Source organism: Durio zibethinus, chromosome 10 (assembly GCF_047325235.1).
Source record: "Durio zibethinus cultivar Kanyao isolate XHJ-2024 chromosome 10, ASM4732523v1, whole genome shotgun sequence".
Lineage (NCBI taxonomy): Eukaryota > Viridiplantae > Streptophyta > Magnoliopsida > Malvales > Malvaceae > Durio > Durio zibethinus.
Window position 1 is genome coordinate 25,605,100 of NC_143171.1, and position 11,266 is coordinate 25,616,365.

General features: G+C 33.2%; 1 protein-coding gene across 1 annotated transcript; it reads left to right on the forward strand.

Moving 5' to 3' along the window:
• The first annotated feature begins 2,675 nt into the window (after positions 1 to 2,675).
• LOC149516601 (F-box/kelch-repeat protein At3g06240-like) lies at positions 2,676 to 4,063 on the forward strand. Its single transcript, XM_089767331.1, has one exon. The coding sequence runs from the start codon at positions 2,796 to 2,798 to the stop codon at positions 3,906 to 3,908; it is 1,113 nt and encodes a 370-aa protein (XP_089623457.1). The 5' UTR covers positions 2,676 to 2,795; the 3' UTR covers positions 3,909 to 4,063.
• The last annotated feature ends 7,203 nt before the right edge of the window (positions 4,064 to 11,266 follow it).

The following is an 11,266-nucleotide window of genomic DNA, read 5'->3' on the forward strand; positions in this document are numbered from 1 at the left end:
AATAAAAAATTCAAATAAATGAAAAATAAACAAATAAATGAAAAATAAAAAAATGAAAATGACAATGAAAATATACCAATAAGATTGACTCGGTTTAGTGGTTGAGAATGTGCGGTTACAAGCATAGAAGATAGTAGGATATGATACAGCTCAAGACTAGTTGGCTTAACTTGAAAGCTTATTTATCTCAAAAGGATTGTGAATCATAGGGTCGTTCAATATGGTTTGAGTCGGGTTAATGCAAAACACTCGAATCTTAAGGTTTAGCCTTATGCAAAACAACCCCGTTCTAGAACATTATAAAACTTGCAAATTTGGTTTTTTTTCCTCAAATTTCTTTTTCCTTTCTCTCTCTTTTTTCCCCTTTTTTTCTTCTCTCTCTAAAGTTTATGAATGCCAATTGAATGCTTCATCAATTTTTGGAGAATATTGTTGAAAACTAAAAAAAATTGTCAAAAGTCATCAAAAAATTTAAAGTCTATCAGAATTTTTATTAGATTCTAGAATTTCTAGAAAAAATTCTAGAAATTTAGAAAATTTTGCTCCAAAACACCACATTGGACTTCTAGCTCTTGGAATCCTTAAAAGAAATACCAAATTAAATTCTCCCAACTTCAAAACTCTAAAAAAATCCTTTTGCCAAATACTTTTTGCTCTTTTTCAAAATTTTTTATGCTCTTTGTTTTCTTTCTATTTGTTGCTGTTGTGTTTCTTGTTAAAATGCTATCTCTTATTATTCACTATGCTTACTGTTGTTTGTGTGATGATTTCAAGTTTATTTATAGAGGGAGATTTAGCATAATCCCAATTCAATTAGGATTACATTTATTTCAAACAAACACCTAGATTATCCTTTGAAATAAATCCTATTGATTATCAACTAAGATATATCACCCAAACTTCATCTATTTAGTATTTTTTTTTTGAAATAATTAGATAATTTAAAGAAAATATAAATAGAATTTGAAGATAAGGATATCAAAGAAATCAAATAAAATTAAAAACAACAAAAAAAAAAAATGGATAAAGAAACAAAAAATGACATATGTATATATAAATTTAATAAAAATAAAATAAAATAAATAAAAAATTCAACTTATAAATTTAGACCCAAGATAAAATAAGATATTTATAATTATATAAAATAAAAAAAATATTATTGTGAGCGTAACTATCACTGTTATATCAGTTATGTTCGTAATTATCGTTATATTTATAATCATAATAAATATGACGTGACCCATAACATAACCATGATCTTAACTTAAATTCTTGTCCACCACATCTTCAGGCAACGGATGGGTGATTGTTACTGCAGCCATTAATAATCTTCCTTAAGGGTGTCCTCACTGTGTGTAAGTAAACGAGAGATTGAGTATATGTTTGCCACCCAGATCCAAGTCAAAAATTCAAAGAATACTCACTGCTGATTAGCCGCCAAAACCCAACAAAAATCTCTATCTCTTACTTTTCTCATTTATTGCCTTTTTTCCTTTTGATAGTGTATTTTACAGGTTTTAGGGAAATTAATTTCTTTTTGGTTTCTTTTTGTTATGGTTTTCGAATGAAACTAGAGTAGGATTTTTTTTTATTCTAGATGGAATTTGATGAAGGTTCTGCATATTGGCTATTTAGGTGGGTGCGGTGGTTTCGGTGAGCAAAAGGTTGAAGGGGTTTTTTGTGTTTGTTTATGGGTGGATGATGGTGGTCATGGTTTACCTTGATGGCTTTTAGATGAAATTGGTGATGAGTTTAGGGTTCTTTGCAAAATGGGTGTGCTAGTAGCACAAGGGTACTGGGTGGTGATGGTAACGGATTTTTTTTGCGAAGTTTTTTTTTTTCCTTTTCAAAATTTCCCCTTCTGTTGATTTCTCTGTTCACTTTTATAAGCAGTTTCAGATTTTAGGTTTATGAGAAAAATCGAAAAGTAGTTAGAAATATGCTGGGTAAAGAGGGTTGTTGGCAACTTAATTTCGACTGCAATGATGGCTGGTAGGGTGGCTTGGTGATTCGATGGATAGGGTGGCTGAATTGCAGGGCTGGTAGACACTGTTGCTGATGGTTTTATGCACCGTATCTGCTTGTGATTTAATTTTCTTTCAATTTTTTCTTATTTTTATTTTATTAAATTTTTTATTCCTTTTTTATTTAATTTTGATTAATTAATTAATTAAATTATTTATTTAATTAAAATACTATAAATCTCAACCTAACTCTCGTAAAACGAGGAACTTTAGCTTTTTACTCCGGGGTTTGTCTCTTCCCTTTCATTTAATTAAAACATTAATTTGATTGCATGAATCTGGAAATATGGGTCTTTAAGCCTCAAATGACAGGCTTTTTAAATTTTAAGCATAAAAGATCCATTTAACTATAAGTGGATTGAAATTAAATTTTGGCCCATGTGATTTTAGATTGGAAAATTTGGACTCAAGACTACCAAGTTTGCACAAGTCCAATATGAAACAACTCTGATTAAAAAGCTCAAACAATCAAAATTAGGAACATCCGAACAAAATTCGAAATCCATTTTAATTAATCCGGATGTTTAAACAACCGCTTACTTAACAGTTAAGCAATGACGTCACTTTTCTTTAAACTCAACAGTTGGTACAATAAATAACCCAATAGAATGCCAGACGACTTGCAAGGGGCGTTACCTGTCAAATGTCAATTACCATTTAGGCTGCATAAAATCAAATCACATAAGTTTTCCCATCCCCTTGAAAGTATTGCATATACTCAAATCTCTCGTTTACATACGCACAGGGGGATACCGTCAAGGAAGATCATCAATGGCTGCAGCCGCAATTACCTATTCGTTGCCTGAAGATGTTGTGGTGGATATTCTGGCAAGATTGCCTGTCAAATCTCTAAAGCGATTCAGGTGCGTTGGTAAGTCTTGGTGTTGCTTGATTCAAAGCGCTCAATTTATTACAGCCCACTATTCTTTTAGTAAAAACAAGAAATGTCTCCTCATCAAACATGAGAATTATATACAGAGAAAGACTATGGTCTCTTTTATTTCCAATCAAACTCTTGATGTTGTTGCCAATCTTGATATACCATCCTTTACTGATGATCCAATAAGTATAAATATCCGAGGTTATTGCAATGGCATAATTTGTCTTTGGGACTGTGTTGGTGGTGTTCTTTTGTGGAACATTGCGACTAAGGAATTTAAAATTCTCCCTATGTGTCCTTTTGAGTGTCCGCCAAGCTATGAAAATACCATTGATGTAGTTGGTTTGGGTTATGATTCCAAGAGAGATGAGTATAAAGTAATTAGGATTGACACATTTTGGGAGGGCGTCCCCCGAGGCAACGGAGTTGCTTTGTACAACTTAACTACTGATTCTTGGAGAAAGCTCAATGACAACTTAACTGCTGAATTCTTCCATGGTTGTGCGAACGATCAAGTCTACTTCAACGGATTTTATCACTGTTGGGCAGTTGTTGATAGTGAAGAATTGCTCCTTTCATTTGACATGAGTAATGAAGTTTTCGTTACAACACTATTCCCTGATGGGGGTTTGGGTAAGAACTGTAGAACAACACGCTATCTTACCTATTTAATGGAAATCAACGGATCACTTGGTGGGTTACTTTGTCAGGATTATTCTGTAAGAGATAGCTGCTATGATGTATGGGTGTTGGGTGAACTTGGTCTAAAGAACTCTTGGACAAAATTATTCACCATTGAACCTATTCCTACTGCCATTAGACCATTAGGAGTCGGCAACGATGGTGAAATCTTCTTTGAAGACGAAGAATGCAACTTTCTGGTGTGGCATCATCGAAATAACAAAGAGATAAAGACACTCCAATTTGAAGGAACTGCATTAGAGCTAGCAATGTATGCAGAGAGCCTAGTTTCTCTCAGGGGAGGAACTGCATTCAACCATTAATTTTCATTTGCTGATACTTACAATTTGGTTATGCTTTTATTCAATGTTCAACCTTTCACTATGAAGATAAACATTATTGTTACCTTTGTATTGAGAAACATCTGTTAGATTTTCTTCTCTCATTTCCTTTTATCTTACGTGGCATTCACTTTTCAGTCTTTAGTTTTCTAATGAATATATAGACGTAGGCCATTGGAGTTTCTTGCTATTGCTTTAAGATGGAAACGTTAATGGTTTTTAGATCGATTTCATGGCTATTACAAGGATGAATGCTACCAGGAGTCCATAGAAAAGTGCCAATTTGATTAAAGGAACCTCACTTGTGCATCTTTGACAATATAAACCACTGCAAGAAATCTGATATATAGTGACGCTCAAAAAAGTGTCGATAAAACTTCAAAATCTGTCAGTATAGTACCATAAATCCTATATTGACGATCAAAATATATATTTCGATGAATTTTTAACTATCGGTATATCTCTTATCGATATACTAATGGTTTTTAAGGTATTGAAATAATTCGTAGAAATATACCTACGGTTCAAGACCATCAGTAAAAGTATATCTGTTGATATAGCATATGTAATATGTTTTGTTGTTATATCTTTTATCGACAGTTAACACCTGTTAGTATAAATTTAAATGTTTTAATTTTACTTACATATACCGATGGTTAATACCTGTTAATATAACCTTTATCTATACTAACGCTTAAAGCTCATCAGTATAAGAAAAAATTGTTTTAATTTTCTCACCTATATCGATGGTTAGCACCTTACCACGAATACCACGAATTGGTTTCCTGCATCTGTATCAACCTCGGATTGCACCCGGTACCTATTTTTTACTGTGTACTCCCCAGTTTTCTTAAAATGCCAAATTAATTTATCAGCCATAACCCTTCTACTTAGAGGAATCACACAGATTGCATCAGCTTCAGCTTGATTAAATTCCATCCGTATTAAGTTCTCTTTCCACCTTCCGTTCTCTTCATCAATCAGAGCCTCAATTGTGGCATCCTCTGCAATGCTGTTTGGTCTTAAAATAGGTTCAAAATTTCCTTCTATGGGTAACCATTTGTCCTTCCATATTCGGATGCTTTTTCCATCACCCACTTGTCATCTTATTCCACTAATCAACACCTGTTTCACCTCCCAAATACTCCTCCATATTAGAGATGGCTTGTAACCCAGGTTTGACTCTAGAAAACTATTATGGGGAAAATATCTGGCCTTCAAGACTTTGTAGCATAAAGATCCAGTATCATCGATTAATTTTCAGCCTTGCTTCCCTAACATAGCTTTATTGAATTTTTCCAGCTCGCGAAAGCCCATCCTACCCATAGTTTTTGGCATGCTCATTGTTGACCATTTGAGCCAGTGTATACCTTTCCCCTCTGTCTTATTTCTCCACCAGTATCTACTTATGATGCTTGTTAGTTCTTGCACTAGAGATTTTGGTAGAAGAAAGCAATTCATCGTGTAAGCTGTAATAGCTTGAAGAACTGCTTTTATGAATACTTCTTTTCCTAACAAAGATAAAAATCACCCACGCCAATTTTGGATCAGAGTTTGCACGTTCTCCTTGATGCTTCTAAAAGCTTTCTTCTTTCCCCTTCCCACTAAGGTTGGCAGACCCAAGTCCTTTTCTGAATTTGTGGTTGCATTGATCCCAAACAATCGTTGAAGTGTTTCCCTCTGGCCTCTAGTGGTGTTATTGCTGAAGAAAAGGGCTAATTTATCAAAATTAACTTTCTGGCCCAAGCTTTCTTCATATACCTTTAGCATGTTCTTCACCTTCTCGCCATCGTTTTCGCTAGCTTTAGCGAACATTAAACTATCGTCAGCAAAGAAAAGGCGAGTAATCCGAGGACCAGATTACTTGCCCTTACACATTGGATTTCTCCACTCCTTTGGCCTCTGGATAATAAGGCAGATAGTCCTTCTGTATATAATAGAAACAAATATGGTAACAAGGGATCACCTTGTCTAAGACCTCTGCTTGGGCAAAAACTATTAGTGATGCTTCCATTGACGATTATGGATTAGGAGACAGAGCAAACACAATTCATAATAGTCGAAATCCACCTTGTCTGGAACCGCATTTTGGCCATAATAGCCTCAATGAAAGGCCACTCCACCCGGTCTTATGGTTTACTCATATCTAGCTTTAGTGCAAAGAAACTGTTCTTCCCTTGTTTTTTATTCTTTAATGAATGTATAAGTTCTTATGCAGCAAGCAGATTATCTGTAATTAGCCTACCACGAACAAATGCGCTTTGATACTCACTAATACACATAGGTATAACAAGTTTCAGTCTATTCACCAAAACCTTAGCAATCAGTTTGTAGATCACATTGCATAGACTTATAGGGCGATATTGAGTCATGTTTCTGGGGTTCTTGACCTTTGGGATAAGGACATTGTATGTTTTGTTAATATCATGCAAATGCTGGTGACCATTTAAGACTTCCAAGCAAAACGAAATTATGTCACTGCCAACAACATGCCAATTTTTTTGGTAGAAAAGGGCAGGCATACCATCAGGTCCAGATGATTTTGTAGGGTGCATCTGTTTGAGTGCTTGGACTATTTCATTTGGTTTGAACTCTGCTAAAAGGAGCTTTTTCAATTCGTCTGTAACTCGGTGGTCCCCCATCTCTAAGATATCTTCCATGTTTTGTGATTCTTGGGATTCAAAGAGCTTTTCAAAGTAGTGTTTTGTAATATTGTGCATTTCCCCCTCCCCTACACACCATTTTCTATCGTCATCTTTGAGTCCTGTAACTAAATTTCTCCTTCTTCGGTTGTTCACCTGTGTAGGGAAGTATGCAGTGTTCCTCTCTCCTTCTCTCAGCCAGTCCACCTTTGCTCTTTGTTTCTAAAAAATTTCTTCTTTCTCCAGCAAATCATCCAGCATTTTTTTTTGTCCTGCTTTCCTCATCCACGATGCCATCATCCACTTTTTGACTTTTCAACCAACTTAGTTTATGGTTGAGTTCCTCAATCTGGCGGCTAACATTTCCATAGTTTTGGTCATGCCACCTCTTCAAAGTGTTGCCTACCTCATGAATCCACCTTTCCACCGTTCGCCTATTGTTGGCTTTCCACTTTTCTACCGTATTGTTGGTTTTCCACTTTTCTGCTACCACCTCTTCACATTCCAGCTCCCTACACTACATTTCTTCGAAATAGAAATGGTGTTTTTTCGTGCTATTGCCTTGTTTGTTGCTCCCACTTGTGTTTAACAATAATGGGCAATGGTCCGATCTTGACCTTCTTAAGTGTTCTACCCAAAAAATGTGGGAAGATATCACACCATCCTTTAGTAGCTAAACATCGATCAATCCTCTCTCTGATTAAGTCTTCAGCCTTCCAGACTTTTGTCCATGTAAACCATGTACCCATGAAACCCAAGTCTACCAAATTACTATCCTCTATTGCATCTCTGAATGCTGTCATTTGCTTCTCAGGTCGCAAGCACTTCCCACTTTTCTCACTATCATTTAGAATCTCGTTGAAGTCACCCACGCACAGCCATGGTCGTTGTGATTGCGATGCTAGCTCCCTTAGAAGCGCCTAGGAAATGTTTCTCCTACTGGTTTCGGGTTCACCATAAAATCCCGTTATTCTCCATGTTGGCTTGTCATCCTCAATAAATTCCATATCGATATGGTATCTGGAGAAAGATCTTAGTTGAAGTGTGTAGTCATCTCTCCACATCATAGCTAGCCCACCGCTTCTACCTATGCGATCAATTACAAAGCTGTTAGCCATCCTGCATTTCCTTCGGATCCTATCAAACTCAATTGAATTTAAATTTATTTCACACAGAAAGACAACATAGGGACCTTGTTTCTGAACGAGCTTTTTCAAAGCTCTGACTGTCCGTGGGTTCCCAAGCCCACGGCAGTTCCAGATTATGGTTTTCATGACGATTGGCGGGACTGGGAACCAATCACCGCCAATGTCTCTACAAACAGGTTATTGCTGCCCTCATCTGTTTTAAATTTTTTCTCCAGCCCATCAACTTCCATAAGGTCCATTTGGTTGAAGAAATCTTCTGTTTTTCTTTTGTTTCCAGCTGAACCTTTTGAGCCTCCACGTGCGCCTTGTTGCCTTGCTATTTTTTTCCTTTTTGTATTTGTCACTTTTATTTTACATGCCCCATGAGCCTTGTTGGTTTCTCCGTGCACGTGAGTTTCCCCTGTGTCATTATTAACATGCACATCCTCTTGTCTTATTCCTGCTTTAGATTGCTTTTCCTGTTTCTGATTTTCCTCCAAACTCTCCGTGGTTTTAGCATTAATTTCTATGTTATTATTGATTGACATATAATTTTTATATAAAATACAATATAAATACATAAATTTTAATATTTTATATAATATTTCATAATCTTTGAAAATATTGAAGAACAGCTAGCATCAATTCTCAAGACTTTAGCTTCAAGTACTACCTAAAGTTTCTCAGAAATATGTACTTTCTTTTAATTGCATGATTGTTTACATGACGGAACAAAACTTGAGTACTACACTCTTTATAGCTTCACGGATTGCAATCTTTACTGCTTCAAGGGCTGCAGTCTTTACTTCTTCAACTATATTCTGAAACATATAACAACAGCAATGTTTTAAAACACTAATTTTTGCCACACACGCAATGCGTGCGTTGCAGATGGATGTATAAGAAATATGAAATTATAAATATATTTATAAAATATGAAGCAATTAAGAAAAAATACCAAATGAAATTGTGTTCAATTTATTATTAGATATTCAAACGCGTTTGATTATAAGTGATAGCAATATTACTTTACTTATACCAACAAATTACAATATTATAAGTTATTGTCTTAATTATAATAGTCATTAATATATTTATAAGGGATTAACTAAAATTATTTTTAATATGGAATTTTGATCTCTTAAAAAACCAGTAATTAAATATATAAATAGTACTCAAGGATATACCTCATCTTAAATCAAATAATTGTTTTATGTATTTTTTTTTTAAATATTGAAGTACTCCCATCAATTAACTTTGGCTTATTATTAGTATTTTTCGTTAAGAATGAGATATAAGAATGAAAATTAATAAGATATGACACACCTTAGACAACTATCAAAAAGATATTTTTATATCTCATAGGTAAAATTTATTCTAAACCCTTCTTTAGAATTCAAAATTTGATGAACAACTTCGTTATATAGTATAAGTTATCTAAAAAATTTCTATCCTCTATCCCATATTTTCTAAATTATATAGAATCCATACTATTATAAAATTATGTCATAGAATTATAAGTCAAAAGATTCATCCTATAATTTATATTGTTTTCATTGAAACTATAATTCTTGCTATCGTTGTTTTCATTGATACAATAAAATTGTAAGTCATTTATAATAATTCTATAATATAAAAACATATATAGTTAATTATAAGTCATTCATATTGTTCTAAATTTTGATATATTTATAATTTTATAAGGGTATTTATATATGGGGTTATTATTTGATATACGGTCAATAAATTTTTTTAATTCTACAAACAAAATTAAAAAGAAATTGACATACATCTTGTTTTTCATATGTTAATTACTTTTAATACTTTGGGATTAATACTTTTACATATAGAAGATATAAATATAGATAAGTATATAATTTCTTTTTAAATATGTAAAAGCAATCAAAGCATATAAATTTCTTATATAGTATTTCAATTAATAATACAGCAAAAGAAGAAAAATATCTCACTTTTCCACGCCTTGGATTTGCTGGAACAATTGCATTGGGTGTGGAGGCCGGAGTGTTAACACTATTTACCAGATGAGATGGAGAGGTACTGGCCTGCATCAAGTCAAGCAGCTAATGCTTGTTATTCTTTATTTAAATGTAGAAACTAGGAAGTTTTGGGTGTTTCCCTTTTTTCTGTTGGAATTCTGTATGGCATTTTCCATTTTGGGATCTGTGATGCAATTTTGATAGTTTGATTGGATAAAATAAAACACAAGGAAACTTTCAAAGCCATCATATTTTAAAATTGGTATATATAGACATGGTTGATTTCGACCTATCATAACATATTAAAGATTTTTGAAGTGTGATTATACTTTAGTAATGCAGTATTAGTATATATGTTTTTGATAGTAATGAGAGGCTATGCAATTCAATAACATGAGAACTTATTGTGGACTATATAAAGAATTATTTATGTATTAAGTGAAAGTTTCACAAAATATGCTATCTCCTTCTTATAAAAAAAGAAATAAAATGTTATTCTAAGTATGTATATGATGCTATATATGAAAGTCTGCTTAATTTATATTTATAATAATTTTTTAAAAAAAGTTATATATTTATTTATAAAGACATAAGTTTCTTAAGAAAAGGAAAGTAATCTATAGTATGTGTTTCATACTACATATGCATTATTCGACCAACAAAAGTAACAAAATAATAGATCTATATTTCTTATTGTGTGAGACCCTTGAAATCAAAGGATATAATATTCAATACCTTCAAGGACTTTCGACTGTTTCTTAAAGTTTCCGTTCAATGTTAGCTATTTTGAAATGTCACCAATGATCATGAATGATTCAATCTAATGAAACATCTTGATAGTAGTTGAATTGAAATAGAGAGATTATAGAAAAAAGGAAAACTATTCTGGTGTCACATTTGGTTGAATTCACAGGTCGACCAATTATGTTTGAAACATTAAACATAATTATGAATGCACAAGTATATCATGCAATGTGATAAAAGAGAAATTGTGAAGAACTTGAAATGTGATTAAATGGATCTAAAATGCTGCATGCTTACTCTACTTATACTTAAGAATTATTGTACATACCTAATAGTTGTATAAGTGATTAAATGTGATTTTGAGCTGCTATATGCACCTAACAATCATATAGCAATTAAGCTCTCAAAGTATATTGATCGCACAGCTTATTTCTATGTATAAACCCATTGCAAATAGTAGAAAAAACGATATCTTGATCATGAGGTTTGCTACCCATTTTATACAAACGAGAGATGTAGGAAATATCCAGCTACAATGGGTGGATAAGTTCCTATATCAAATAACTACCATCAACGGTTGATTAGAATTGGTTTGAATTTCAAACCAAGTAAAAAACTAGGAATTTCAATGGGTAGGATATGAGATGGGTAGAGGATTCTCCATCTTTATCCTCAATTTTTTATATTATACCCATTCTCCGTACCCATACTCAACATATGAAAAAAAAAAAAAGAATAGCATTCATCCATAAAATGAGATAAGTCTTATTCATGTGGGACTATGTGATGAGTCAAATAGAGAATAAGAAAGGAAAAGAAAGAGATCGATA